Source organism: Eubalaena glacialis, chromosome 7 (assembly GCF_028564815.1).
Source record: "Eubalaena glacialis isolate mEubGla1 chromosome 7, mEubGla1.1.hap2.+ XY, whole genome shotgun sequence".
NCBI classification, from domain to species: domain Eukaryota; kingdom Metazoa; phylum Chordata; class Mammalia; order Artiodactyla; family Balaenidae; genus Eubalaena; species Eubalaena glacialis.
In genome coordinates, this window is record NC_083722.1 from 27857431 (window position 1) to 27873265 (window position 15835).

Below are 15835 nucleotides of genomic sequence, written 5' to 3' on the forward strand. Positions count from 1 at the left end.
TTTAGTTGCTTTGCCTGGCATGTAGCAGACAGTCCAAAGTACATACTGTAATGTTCTCTTTAAATGTTGCACTATAGGTTTCCTTTCTCGAAGACTTTCTTTCCCTTAAGATCCATTAATGTCCTTTTTGACCATTATTTCCTGAGACCTTTTTTTTGACCCTTTTGCTGAGCTGCCCAGGGTTCCCCATGACGTGTAGTCTCCCTCACTGCAGTGAGCACTAAACCCAACTTATTTAACCGAAGCTGTCTTCCTGGTGGTCTCAGCCTGGAGGGCATTAACAGAATTATAGCACCCTCTAAATTAACTGACAAAACATTCTAGGTTAGACAGAAAAGTAATTAAATTACAGTTATTTTATTTTATAAACAGATAAAAGCAACCCAGACAATATACTGTGGTTGGTTAAAAATGATTTTTAATATATTTAAGTGATAATTTCTTCACGTGTATATGCTTATTATTGCAATGAGAAGATTTAGAAAGGGAGTTTTTTTGGTTTGGTGTTTATTTTAAGGGAATAAATGAACTTGGGTTCGTTTTTAACAATTTTATGAAATAAAGGTATGCTCTGATGAGAGTAGAAAACAAATATTCAACATCTATTCACTAACCTAACCAAAGAAATAAAATGTTCATGCTACCTCTAAAGTTAAAGACACCTAGCAAATCTTAATTATGCCACAAAAAGTCTAGGGAGTTATGTAAAAGAGCAAAGGCATTTGGGGACTTCTAGAGTTCCACATGACTGGACAGAAAATGCAAGTCATCAGCAAAAAACAATATCGATACCAAACACTTACATTTTTATGTGCTAGGCACTATAAACACTTTACGTATGTTAAGTCACAGTATCATATTTCCTCTGCACTAACCAATAAATGAACTCTATTCAGCCATTATAAACCATCAGATTGTGGCTGTTCTCATTTTACGGTTTTAGGCAAATAACTGGAAATACAGCAACATAAATGGGAGTTCCTAGAGGTGGGAATTGATAAAAACAGTTTTCAAGGCCTACGTTAGATGTATAGAGGTTAATGGTAGATTTATAGAGGTTAATTTTAAAGTGCGTATTAGGAGAATCCTGAAGAAGCCTCAGCCCCGGCAATATCACGTAGAATAACATTTCTACAAATTCATAAACATTAAACTCATATGGAACAATCTACAAACAAAACAAAACAATAAACTCTTTAAGAGGCATCCAGTCTTTTATAGACTTCTTCAATGAAAGTTAACATGTTCTTCATCTGGGGTGAATTATGGAGAACATCTAAGTCTTTCAGAAGAGCGTTCTGGTTTGGAATTAGCATCAAAATTTCTTTCTGTGGGCATGACAATAATTCATTTTTTAAATTTTATTTTTATTTTTTTTGATATATAATTGACATTAACATTATATTAGCTTCAGGCACACGGCATAATGATTTGACATTTGTATACACTGCAAAATGATCACCACAGTAAGTCTAGTTAACATCCATCACCAAACACAGTTACAAACTTTTTCTTCCTTGTGATGAGAACTTTTAGATCTACTCTCTTAGCAACTTCCAAATATACAATACAGTATTAACTCTAGTCACCATTCTGTCCATTACATCCCCATGACTTATTTATAAATAACTGGAAGTGTGTACCTTTTGACCACCTTTATCCATATAATTAGTTTTTAATCTTTCATTATGAAAAATGTTATATGTATGTTATTTAGAGAGAATGGTATAATAAACCTCATATAATCTTCACTCAGTTTCAATTATCATCAACTCACTGCCATTCTGCTTTTAAATCTATGGTATTCTGTTTTCCCTCTGCCCATTCCCATTCCTCTCACCCTAGGTAGATTTAAGACAGGAAAATTTTGTTACTTTCTGGGGAAACGTAAAGGCTTTCTACCACTGTGAACACTTACACTATAATACCTATGGGGGCCCTTTGCAAAGGTAAGTTAGCAGTGTGCTCTGTACGCCCAAATGGGACACAGTACTGTCTTAGGAAAAGTTGCACGCGCCATTATCAGAAGCACAAACAAAAGCAGCTGTCAGGATTTGCTTCCAGAAATCCCTCCTACAGCCATGACTGCACAAATGTGGACACAGCACTGTCTTAGGAAAAGCTGCACACGCCATTATCAGAAGCATAAACAAAAGCAGCTGTCAGGATCTGCTTCCAGAAACCCATCCTACAGCCATGACTGCACAAATGTGGACACAGCACTGTCTTAGGAAAAGTTGCACACGCCATTATCAGAAGCATAAACAAAAGCAGCTGTCAGGATCTGCTTCCAGAAACCCGTCCTACAGCCATGACTGCACAAATGTGGACACAGCACTGTCTTAGGAAAAGCTGCACACGCCATTTTCAGAAGCACAAACAAAAGCAGCCGTCAGGATCTGCTTCCAGAAACCCGTCCTACAGCCATGACTGCACAAATGTGGACACAGCACTGTCTTAGGAAAAGCTGCACACACCAGTATCAGAAGCACAAACAAAAGCAGCCGTCAGGATTTGCTTCCAGAAACCCGCCCTACAGCCATGACTGCACAAATGTGTAAAGATATATGCGCAAGGGTGTTCCTAGCATTACCTGTACTAGCAAAAATTATATGTTTCCATCATTTTCACAAATTATTACATTATGGCACATCCATACAATGGAATGCTATACAGCTATTGACAAGAATGAGATGTTCAAGTTATACTGTCAAATGAGAAAAATAATTTTGCCTTACAGTTTATATCATGGATTTCGTTTAAAAAAAAAAAAGGAATAGCATATAATGTTTTTACATATATACAATTCGTAACTGGTGATGCAGTTAATATGGTAAATTGGTACTTACCTGAAGTATGGGTGCTTTGAGACTCTTCTGAGAAAGTTCGGGAAGAGAGAGTACCTCACTATCTATTTGAAACATCTAAAGTAGAAAAAGAAAGCTACAGATTATTTCATAAAGCTAGATTATTTCAAAAGGCTGACTTCTCTTATTACACTCAAAAGCTGTCTGGGTAGAATCTAATCATGAAAAATTATATCCAGATTCTAGCGATACTTTTTTTAAAAAAAATTACCTGTTTTACCTTCCTTTCCTCTTCTTCTACCTCACTTCTCAGAACATGAACTTTGTTCTTTAAGCTGTGAATATCCCCAGTCATTGACTCTATGGTCTCCACTATTTTATCTGTTTCTTCCTGCATCAGAGAGAGAAAGCTAATGTTTTAAATTAAATATATTATTAAATGAAACCCAAACAGCTATTAATATATACATACATATTTTAAAAACACCTTATATATTGAAACACTTCTGGAAGAAACTGATAATTTTCATTTTTCTTTCAGAAAACAGACTCCCTAGAAATTGATTTACCAACGGAACAAAGATGTATGTGAAGCTTTCCTCAAAAACTTACGAAAACTGCAGGCATCAGATATCCTGGAAGACCTGTGTGAATCTAGCAGAGCCCAAGGACTGATGGCAGCAGGTACAGGAGCATTCCTTAAGCGGTATGTAACAGCAGAGAAACTCTAACTTTAATTTAGGAACATCTGAGTGCTATTTTCATTTGCCAAAAGAAAGAAATGCTGAACATTAGGGCAGAGATAGTAATAGAAAATGAGTGGCAGTTTCCCACCTAAAAAGAAAATATAACTTACGGGGGAAAACAAAGAGAAAATAAGAAATGAATGAAATGAGTAGAATGATATCAGGGGTGTACTGATTGCAGGCCACACACAGAGTTAGCCAGCTTCCAGGTTTCTAAATGGTATTAAGTACTGTACTGCTTTCAAATCTAGTCCTAGCAACAGCCAAGGATAGCACTGCCCCTGGGGATCACAGAACAAGTAAAGAAGCCACACAGAAGTCATACAGAAATAATAACTCTTAAATCCTGAGGAGTGATATGGTTGATACTTACATCTACATCATTCTCCAAATACTGGAAGCTGAATTTTTACCGTCAACTACAGTAATTTTCCTCAACAAATATATTATGGCTTCTAGTAACCATTAAAAAGGGTACCTGCAGAGGTCTGCAACTGCCCATAGGCTGTTTTTGATCAGTCCAAGAGCTATGAATGGTTTTTACATTTCTAAAGGATGGTTAAAAAACAAAACAAGACTATGCAACAAAGACCATACATGGCTCACAAAGAGTAAAATGTTTATCACCTGGCCCTTACAGGAATAGTGTGCTAATCCCTGAGTACCCATGACTTTGGGTCTGTGAGCTACACTTATTAGACCAAATAAGGTCACATTCATGGGTTCCAGGCATTAGGACTTAGACATATCTTTTGGTGGGCCACCATTCAACACACTACAAAAGGGAATGAATAATAGCACTGAATGAAGGAAAGGGTTAATGTAATAAGAACTAAAATTTTTCAGTATAATTTAAAAAATTAATTTTGTTCCATTGCTTTGGTTATCTTCTTTGGGTATTCATACCATATCCATGCTGTATCTTTTTTGCCAAACTTTTATATTTGTCACTTTTCCTCAATACCTTAAAAAAATGTCATTCTTTCTTTTTGAGTCTTAAAATTTTCTCCTTACTTTACCTTTTATTTAAGTATTATTTGTTCTGTTCATTTGCTTATTGCTCCTTCTAACTTAGTCTGCATTACTAAAAGCTTTTTTTCTTTTAGCTCTAATTCTTTCGTGAATTCCATAACTTCATTTTTTAGTATTTCTAATATTTATGACTTTTTTCATACCTTCTATTCTTTTTCTAAATTTCTTTCCGCTCGCTTGGGAAATTAGGTTAGCATTCATCTGTTTTGTGAACACATATTTTTGGCATGCTTTTGTTGTCTGTAGAAATGTTACTTTTTGTCCTTCTTCTAATATTTTCTTATGCTAACTCTGGTTGTAAGGTCCAGAGAGATTAAAAACTATGCCCCAGGGCTTCCCTGGTGGTGCAGTGGTTAAGAATCCGCCTGCCAATGCAGGGGACACGGGTTCCAGCCCTGGTCCGGGAAGATCCCACATGCCGCGGAGCAACTAAGCCCGTGCGCCACAACTACTGAGCCTGTGCTCTAGAGCCTGCGAGCCACAACTACTGAAGCCTGCACGCCTAGAGTCCATGCTCTGCAACAAAAGAAGCCACCACAATGAGAAGCCCGCTCACTGCAACGAAGAGTAGCCCCCGCTCACTGCAACTAGAGAAAGACGGCATGCAGCAACGAAGACCCAACGCAGCCAAAAGTAAAAAATTAATTAATTAATTAAACGAATGAAAAAAAAAAAACAAAAAAAACTATGCCCCAGCAGGTCCTATACCATCTTCTCGGTATCTCTGAAAGACTTTGTTCACCACTGCCTTTCCCTAGCAGCAGCAGCGAGAGTTCAATGAATGTGTCCTTATTGCATGAACACAACTTCTCTTACTGGTAACTGATACAGGTTTTGGAAAGTCATCACCAGCAGTAACTCTAGGCTGCAGTGGGAAAAAGCCATTCTAAGTAAGGCACATTGGAGAAAACTAATAGACACAGATAAAACCTACAAACTCCTAGTTCAAAGACTCTTATGCCAATGAAGAACTCTTATGCCCAAAATGCCAACAGTGCTTCAACTGAGTAACTAACTGACTGTGAAGCAGACATTAGGCTGTTGTGATGTTATTAAATATACATTTGATTTTCATCCCTGATTCCTGGCACAGAGCTTCCAAATCCTTGGCATTTTCTGAATGATTGAAGTGAGAGGAGCACTTTTTGTGATTCATAATCAGCCCCTTTCAACCATACCTGAATTTATGCTAATGAATAACTCATAGAGGATGGAGGCTGGTTGCCAGAGCAACCAAAATCCTGTGATCAGAGGGGTGGAACTTTCAGCCTGGATCCTTGATCTCTGAGAAGGGGAGAGGGCCTGGAGATTTAGTTAATAATAGATATGCCTACATGCTGAGGCTTCCATAAAAGCTCTAAATTACTGGATTCAGACAGCTTCTAGGTTGGTGAACACATGGAGGTGCTTGAACAGGCATGGGAGTTCCGTGCCCCTTCCCATATACCTTGCCCTATGCATCTCTTCCCTCTGGCTGTTCCTGAGTTGTATCCTTGATAATAAACCTGTAATAGTAAATAAAGTGCTTTCCTGAGTTCTGCGAGCTGTTCTAGCAAATTATCAAACCGGAGGAGGAGGTCATGGGAAGCCCCGATTGATACTTGGTTGGTCAGAAGTACAGGAGGCTTGGCCTTGCATTGGCATCTGAAGTGGGGGGCAGTTCTGTGGGACTAAGCCCTTAACCTGTGGGGTCTGTGCTAACTCCACGTAGTTAGTGGTAGAATTGAATTAAATTGTAGGACACCCAGTTGGTTTCCACAGAGAAGTGGAGAATTGCTTGGTATGAAAACCCCACAAATTTGGTGTCAGAAGTGTTGCGAGTATAGAAAAACAGTTTTTTCCATGTAATTCTATTTATGCTTTTGGCACACGGAGATCCAGTTTTAGGTGTAAAAGAGAAATGCCTCCCAGTGTTACAAAAATCACACTATCATTTACTGTCTCTGATCAAAGACTATTTACTATCTCTGATTTAGTACTTTATGCAAATATTAAATGTTAAAATAACATTTACCATTATTATACTTTAAAACCTTTTAAAATAACCTTTAAAAAAAAGTCAAACTCATAGAATCAGAGAGTACAAAAGTGGTTGCCAGGTGCTGGGGCGGGTGGGGGAAATAGGGAGAAGTTGGTAAAGGATACAAACTTGCAGCTAAAATGAATCAGGTTTGTGGATCTAATGTAAAACATGGTAACTATAACTGATATTACATAATTGAAATCTGTATTATATAATTGAAAGAGAGTAGAACTTAAATGGTCAAAAAAAAAAAAGTGAGATGACAAGGGAAATTAACTAGATGGGGGGAATCCTTTCACAATGTATAGTTATATTAAATAACCATGATGTACACTTTAAATATCTTACAATTTTGTCAATTATATCTCAGACAAAGCTGAAATTTAAAAAAAACCTATATTAATGTTATCCAACTGTTCATTAAGTGGGGGAGCTAGTGTCAATACTGAGAATATACTCTTGCAAAGTAGTAACATTGGGATGAAAGTTAAATACAATCTCATACAATGAAGAAAGTGAGGCAACCACTAAAAAATACCACTCTATAAATTTACAATATATGTAGAGCTGTTGCTCACAAATAAATCCTTCCATTGCTATTCTCAATCATATGGAAAATCTGGAATGACCTATTTGTGAATGGTGAGTTATTAGAAATCGTTAGGGATGCATTCCTTGCTTAAACTACCACCACCTTGTATTTACTAACAAAGGTTAACAAACTTATTGATTTACAAAGTTGAATTGCTAACAAAGACCGTATCTACAAACTACTTCAAAATGGCAAACGGATATATGGTCCAATCTGTTTTAGTTTTAATAATTATTTAATAAGCCCCCTGAGGTTGCTTTTCTTAATTGTTCAAGTATCCACTAATTAAAAGCCTGCAGTTTATCATGACAGCTAATATTATCTCCCACTGTCTTCTACAGAATAATGATTAAGAATCACTTGCCCTGAAATCGGACTAATAGGTTTGCATCATAACTGTGAGCAGTTTGTCTAAGGTTCAGCTAGAAATGCCCATATGTCTCTTTTTCACACTTGTAAAATGTGAAATATAGCACAGGTCTCTTTAAATCATTAAGGGCTATAACTGTAAAGTGCTTAGAACAGTGACTAGAACACAGAAGGCCCTCATTACATGTTATCTATAATGATTATAACAACAGTAATGATGATGTGTTCTTCTTGCCAATAAAGTAGCATATACAGGACAGAAAAACTAATAATAATGTGTTTTGAAATGCTACAGCATTTAGTGATGAATTCCTATAATCTGATATTTAAAGTCCGATGAAAAAAATAAGACTGCTACTTAATTACAAATATATTAGAAATAGTCTTAACTTTAGAGGCCCAAAGTTCAGGCAAAGTTTTTGCTTTGTTAAAAAAAAAAGTTAACGAAAAACCTGGTCCAAGATCTAGTATTTGTTATTAGAAGAATATCATGGCAATTTTAAAAACTTTTTGGTCTTTTCCCCCTTCCCCTCTGAAGATGAACTCCCTGTTCAAACTTCATACCTGCAATAATGCCAGACCCTCTTCATTAGCTCTGTGCTGTGCCCTTTCCATTTTCAGTAGACTTGACACATGAGTTAAATCTTGCTGCTTTTTGGGAGGGACTTTCAGGGTTTCACACAGCTGCAGCAATCTTATGGATAGAATAAAAACATAACTTTATTTTTGAGTACCATTAGTATCATTTTTGTTTTTTGTTTTGAAATACTGTCATCCTCTTTTTTCTTCCCTCATACTCCCAAGGGCTGTAATGTTCTTTTTTTTTTTAAAATAAATTTATTTATTTTATTTATTTATTTTTGGCTGCGTTGGGTCTTCGTTGCTGCACGCCAGCTTTCTCTAGTTGTGGTGAGCAGGGGCTTCTTTTGTTGCGGAGCATGGGCTCTAGGCACGCGGGCTTCAGTAGTTGCGGCACGTGGGCTCTAGAGCGCAGGCTCAGTAGTTGTGGTGCACGGGCTTAGTTGCTCCGCAGCATGTGGGATCTTCCCGGACCAGGGATTGAACCCGTGTCCCCTGCATTGGCAGGCGGATTCTTAACCACTGCGCCACCAGGGAAGCCCTGTAATGTTCTTTTATTAACAGTGGCTAATCTTAGCAATAAGTCGCCCCCCCAAATCCCTGACAAATCATCATTTAACCTTTCAATTATATTTCAACCATTTTTTAATTGCATAACTGTATTACCTTTTCTTTAGGAAGTTCAGATGATATTGAATTTTTTCATTTTCTCTAACACTGTTACTCAAAATTGCTCTAGAAGAGAAAAAATAGGGATTGAATAAATATTAGTTTGAAACATAACTAGTATAATCTGTTTACTTTTTCTCTCTGATTTCTTTCAAGTACCCCTTTTTACTAGTCAGGCAGAATCAATCACTTTTTCTTTTATGTTAAATACATTTAAAGCAGAGGAATAATCTAAGTTCCTTTTATCACATTATATTGTTGTAATTAATTTATAGGCCTGACTCCTCTGATAGATTTCAGCTCCTTGATGGCAGAATCCTGTCTCTGTATTCCTTTTAGCATGTTAGCTTCCACATAAAGTGTCAATTTGAGCTAACTTCTTCCTAAAGTATCCCTCACCAGAAAAAGTTGTAGATAGCAGATCAAGCAAAGATTTCAATTTTATTCCACTGATGAAATTCCAAGTTTCTGAAATTAATAAAGACATTTTTGCTGAATGCTAAGGCCATCAAAAGACATTAAATAAATCTTGCAAAAGAGAAAAACACCCTATCACCATAAAGTACATAATAACATTTAAAAGGATACTGTCTACAGGAAACATATAAGCAGAAATAAAAAGAGTGAAATGGAAAAAAATTTCATACTCACATTATTACTGATTCCATCATAGTTTGCAAATGTTCTCTGCTACTCTTCGAAAGAGGTTGCCAGGTTTTTCTCTTGTGGGTTGCGATCTTTACCTGTTTTAGATTAGTATGCTTTGCTTGTCCTGTCACCAGTGAAAGAAGAGGCTCTGGTTTTTCTAGAAGTTTGTATGTTTTTACTTAAAAAGTGATTCAAATATAAATTTATCTAAAAGAGCTAATGGAATTATGAGAACCAATATTATGAAGCTGTATAAACTACTTAACTTCCTTTTTATTGCACAGCCATAACAGGCCAGGTGTTGAATATCAATATGCTATTGTTATATTAACTAAAACACTATTAAGTGATATTGCAGATACAAACTCAAGACAATCTTAAATAAAGAACCAAGCTACAACTCTTAGGATTCAACATAAAAGTCTGGTTCTCAGAAATGACCTGAATTAAAGGGCTTCATTGAGAAGACTAGAAAATGATTTCTGCCAAATGTTGGATGGCAACTGAAACAAAGGAGATTAACCAAACCACAAACAGATAATCAGTGTCTACTAGGCTGTTGATATTATTCTACTTATAAGAAATAAACAAAGGAGATACACTATTGGCTCACATGAAGATTAGTTTTGTAGAGAAGGGAGATTAAATAATTACATTTCAGGTATGCAAAGCATTACAAAAGAAAAAGTACAGTGCACTATGGAAGTATAAAACCGGAGGACCTAACTTGGTCTTGGGTGACAAGAGGCAGAAAATTCTTCCATGCCGAAGTGATGTTTAAGTAAAGATGACTACTCCAAACTAATTTACTCCAGACAAACTTAGTGGTTCCAATCTAATCTAAATAGTGGTGGCGAAACAGAAGCATATTTGTCTCAAAGAGAAATCAGTAGGTGTGTCTGTATATCACAAATCAGTAACAATTCAGACTGTGGTACACTTTGAATTTCTCTTGCTCCTTTCAACTTAGGACCCTACACAGTATTTTGCTACAGGTGGTAAGTAAAATTTCAGTTGACCAAAAGAACTGACCAACCAGTACTACTTATTCTTGCAAAAATAAGAATGTAACTGTTTATTACTGTCTTTTGCTTATGCAGAACTCATAAACAAGATGCTGAGAATTTTTTCATAAATATAGATAGCTTGGGAAAGACAGGTTAAACAAGACATAGAAAGGGAATACCTTCAGAAGACAGATGTTTTGGATGACTTTTATTTTTTTTCGCTGTGTTTCTAACCTAGAGGGAAAAACACATGTGTATGCACAAAGAATTAAACATTAGATAAAAAGATACTGCTATTGCAATAGATTTGTCATGTATGTTGGAGAGAATTCATATACCTTCTGGCAAGACAGAAAAAAAGTATATTGCTACTTCTACAGAAAAAGGATGTGTATTTATCACAAGCAGAGGATATACTAAAGCAACTCCTGAACAATGGTGATAAAGTATAATAGAATTTCATATGATGTCAAAGAATGTTTTAAAGAAATCATACTCATCTTGCCTGTGAAATAGTGTTATATACTTTCCTGAAAAACAAATATAGGCATTGTCTAATACAGGGTAAATAGAGAAAAATTGTTGATTATTTCTTTTATGGTAGGAAGAAGCTAATTCCTCCCAAACTAATTTTTCTCTATGTTAATAAAAATCTCCTCCACCAATTGACAGATTCTCTTGTTTTTTAACATATGAATGCCATAGAATCTGTATACTATATTCCCAGTCTTCCTATTTAAACACCTTAGCAATGCCCCATAGCACTTCTTCCCTAAAGAATTCTCTGATCAATATCTTTAGAAATTGAGGTAAACAATTTTTATGTGAGAACTTTTACAAACCATATTGCAACAGCTCCCATATAACAATATATGTGGAATATGAATTACTATAATTTGTAGTAAAGCTGACCTTTAGTCTTCACATACTCCTTTACATAGAACAGATGATATTTCTAATCAGAGTCCTGAATGATAAACTTGATATTTCATTACCTCTTTCTCTGATAACTCCGCTTCTTCATTATCAATTTTTCTTTTCGGATTTCTTTTTAAATGTTGAGACCTTTTCTTAGAAGGATTTGCTTTGCTAGACATCTTGATGTAAACAGAACAACTATAACAGTGTTTCAAAATGTCTGTAAAGATGAAAAGAACACTAAAGACTTATTTTATTTAAAACATTTTGTTAAAAAGACTGCCTATAAATGTTCCAAATTTGCCTTTAAAAAAAAAATCATAAAGAAAGCTTTGGGATAGTATTGTGTGTTTTTAAAACATTTAAATATATTTTAAAACAAATAACATTGGTTCTCATTAGAGTAAAGATATCGAATTCAATTTCATTCCTAAAAATTTCTTCCATTTGTATGGCATTAAAAAATCTTATATAAAAACACTTTTACACCTCTTACTTTATACTCCCCCAGACAATAACGTTATCTCTATATTTAAATCCAAGAAAATGGAAATATATAGTGCTAAATTGTTTTACTCTAGTCACAGATAATGTCAACTCAAAGAATAACATTCAGGCCTTCTTATTTTAGGCTTAGTGGATTTATCATTCAACTTAACGTCAAAGATGGGAGACGATAATTTTTAGGATTATACCATGAATCTACGTTGTAGATATTCATGTGGTAAATTCACTCATAAGGAATTAAGAATTAAAAAGTTAAAAAGTTAAGCTTTAACTTTTTCTGGGTTATGTGCATTTTAACAAAAGCACAGAAGTATACTGATTACTCTGTCTTCTCACACATTACAAAACAGGCACCGGAGTGGAGATGAGAATGTCAATGACAAAATTTAGAATAATTCCTTTTCCCCATTTAATAGTTCTTTATCACCAAACTCATTTCTGCTAAAAGAAACAGAGGGATACAATATATATTCCTGCATTAGATCATAAAGAGCAGATAGCTAAGAAGTTACGTACACGTTTGGTACAGTACACGTGAACACAAACCCACATATACACACACACACACAAGTATGTGTGGTGTGTACATTATATATACATATTTTTCTAGACATATATAGTTAGATATATAGATAAACCAGTCACCATTCCTTTTCTAAAAATTCAGAGTTTATCACATTACTACAATTTAAACATACACGCAGATTTAGAGACAGACAATAAAGTGGGTACTCTGGATAAATCTATTCTCTCAAATTTTAAAAGGAAAAGTTCAAGCTTTTCTTTTTCCCGTAAGACAAAAATAGTGGGAAAGAAAGAATTAACTGAAAGATCACAAACCATACTTGGAGACTACATGTCAGATCAGTTACAAAAAGCAGTGGAAGCTAAAATACACTTTACCCTGCTTTTGAACAATGTGGCACCTTATTCTACACCCAGTCTCCTCTGTTGCATTCCTGAAATGTCAAATTCTCTCAACTTGACATCCACGCCATATATTTCTCCTACTTAAAAACCAATCCATATGAGAGTTTTGCTTGTGGACCTCTCCTGGAAGGACTGCCATGTACAGTACAGTTGTTCACTGAAGAAGAGCATCCAGGTGAGAGAACAATTGAAGGCTGAGATTTAGTCCTCATTCCATTTAGGAGACTAAAAATGGTGCAAATTCCTTCTCACTCTTGTTATTGAGAGGTGAAGTATATGTCCCCTTGTCTTAAATCTTACAGACTGTGCAGCGGTTTGAGCAGTAGAATATGGTGGAAATGATTCTGTACCAGTTTCCTGGCCCAAATATGAAGAGACTAGCAGCTGCAACTTCCCCTTGCTTGGAATATTTGCTCTTGAAACCCAGCTAGCACTCTATGAGGAAGGCCAACACGGAGAGGAACTGAAGACCCAGGCAAAAGCCCCAGCTGAACTCCCAACCAATAGCTAACACCAACGATTGCCAGCCTCGAGCACGTACCTGAGCCAATACACTGCAGCTGACACTGCGTGGAAAAATTATAAGTCAACCCTACCAAGTTGTTTCCTATCCCAAATTTTGGAACAAGATAGGTAATTTTTTTTCATTAAAAAAGAAAAATCCTTCCGTAATACCTACCTTATAACATCCAAACTCTTTACCATGACATTTATAGTCCTTAACAATCTAGACCTGCCAAGCTTTCCATACTTCTCTCCCACTACTCCTCAACTGCATTTCCCTCTCCAGATAGACTGGATTTCCGGAACACACTTTGAGTAGTGCAAATACTCTACCCGAGCTGCTCTCTCCTGTCTGTGCCCAATCTCCTCTCAGATCATGAGCCGCCTGCTTCTGAAAGCCTTCCTAACCACTCCACCTCAACGCTCTCTAAAAGTCTGTGGGCTCTTACGGTCTCTTTCATTTGGCACTTATTTATAGTTTGGTTTTGTTCATCGTTTTTCTTGATATTCTTTATTCAGTAACATGTAATTCAGTGCTACTCCAAATTTGATTCACAAACTGTTTGTTACAGTCTTTTAAAGTATAGACATTAAAAGTATTCATTTAGAAACTTTTATGGCAATTTGACAACAATTTTATGTATGTTAGATCTGGCCAAAAAATAACTGGCTTTGTTTTTTCTTTTTAAGTTTAATTTTTCTAATAATTCATAAAAAAAGACTTTCTTTTTTAGAGAAGTTTTACATTTACAGAAAAATTCAGCAGAAAGTACAAAATTCGAGCATACCCCCCCTTCCCTACTATCAACATCCCATACCAGAGCAGTGCATTTGCCACAGTCCGTGAACCAACACTGACACATCCTATCACCCAAAGTCTATGGTTTACATTAGGGCTCATTCTTGGTGTTGTATGTTCCATGGGTTTGGCTAGTATTCAGTTTTTTAAAAATTGTATTTTACAAAAGTATCAGTTGTGACTGATTAAAAATTTTTAAAAAACCCAAAATTGGTCCTTTACCACAGACAGTCTGAAAAGCTCTGTTTTCATTGATACCTACTTGAGGCAATTAGCCATAGTGCAGAAAGTTCCTCCACCTCAGCACTATTAACATTTTGCATGGGACAGACCAAAATTGTCTCCAGAGGTTATCAAATGTCCGCTGGTGCAAAACTGCCCGAGGTTGAGAACCACTGCCAAGAGCCAGCCAGGGGTGAGGACAAATTGCCCAGGTTCCAAATCCCAGCTCTGTCATTTAACTAGCTGTATAGCCTTGGGGAACTAAATTTGCTCACTTTCCCCACGGCTAAAAGTATCAACATCAAAGGCTTTTGTAAAGCTAAAATTTTGTACAGAATACATAAAGTGCCTAGAACTTGGGACATAGTAAGAACTCAATAAATAAAATAATCTACTGTTACTGTTGGGCTAGTTGTAGCATATACAAAAAGGAAGAGTAAACTTTGGCCTGTTTTGGATCCGCAGGAAACCACAGGCTAGTGGTAGTAGCTACAGACACGTGAAAACAATTCCTATGTATATTCAGTTATACACAATGCGACAAATATTACGAGACAAATGAGTGAATATCTCAAACTGGTGTGGGTATGGAGGGGGGACATACAGAATTCAGAGAAAAAAGTAATATTTGAATTACATTTTGAAATATTTAGCCAGAAGGAAGGGGAGTAAAGCATTTGAGAGAAAAAAAGCCCGTTGGCAAGACACTTCAAAAGAAACTGGTCTGTTCAGGGGCAGAAAAAATTCAGAGAGGCTTTGACGTGTAAGGGAGGAATGGACAGAAAAAAAGACTGGGACTGTAGTTTGCAGCCAGACTATATACTGCAGTAAAGAATGTATTCTTTACTCTGTAGGAAACAGGGAAGTATTCTAGGTTGTCTTGTTTTCTTTGCCAGCGTGCTGAAACTCGTGGAAGCCACCAAGCTAGACCTCTGTATGGGCACAACAGGTGAGCACGACGTCTGGCAAAACTGCAAATACACAATGTTTACCTCTTGACAAATGAGGCCTAGGTGTAGCGACGCTGCCGACCGCAGCTTCCTTAAGGCTCAAAGGCACTCATCACTAAGGCCGCACTTCGCCCCACGACTGACTGCGGGAGAGGTTAAGGAGGGAGAACAAGGATTACGATGATTCGGGGAAAGGAGGGAGGAGCCATGCGTGGCTTCACTCACTCCTTGCGAATCAAATACCACTTTTTCAATCACTGGCTCCGAAGGGCACACCTGTTCGGATCTCCCTGCTCTTTGAAAACCACCTCAAGCTCCTCAAACACGAGTCGCCGAGTTTGCCACCAACGCGCCGCACACAAAACTCATCCCCAAACTGGAGCCAGCGTCAGGGAAAGCGCTTTCACTACTCACCAAAGACGCCTCTTGAATCCTTCCAGGTGCCGCGCTCAGAGCAATTCGCGCCCAAACCTTCCAAAGCCGCGGAGACCCGGAAGTGAACCAGTAGAAACCGGAAACACTTGTGGAGAGAG

General features: G+C 36.7%; 1 protein-coding gene across 2 annotated transcripts; it reads right to left on the minus strand.

Moving 5' to 3' along the window:
- Positions 1-511: 511 nt before the first annotated feature.
- Positions 512-15767, minus strand: CENPQ (centromere protein Q). 2 transcript variants are annotated; one of them, XM_061194990.1, is made up of 9 exons: positions 15717-15767; positions 11468-11610; positions 10652-10706; positions 9469-9589; positions 8815-8883; positions 8134-8263; positions 3079-3198; positions 2850-2924; positions 512-1328 (listed from the first exon to the last, which is right to left on the minus strand). In XM_061194990.1, exons 2-9 carry the CDS (start codon positions 11567-11569, stop codon positions 1197-1199), a joined length of 804 nt encoding a protein of 267 aa, XP_061050973.1. In that variant the 5' UTR covers positions 11570-11610; positions 15717-15767; the 3' UTR covers positions 512-1196. The 2 variants fall into 2 exon arrangements, with proteins under 2 accessions (XP_061050973.1, XP_061050974.1); XM_061194991.1 differs by lacking the exon at positions 15717-15767 and adding an exon at positions 15345-15383.
- Positions 15768-15835: the final 68 nt, after the last annotated feature.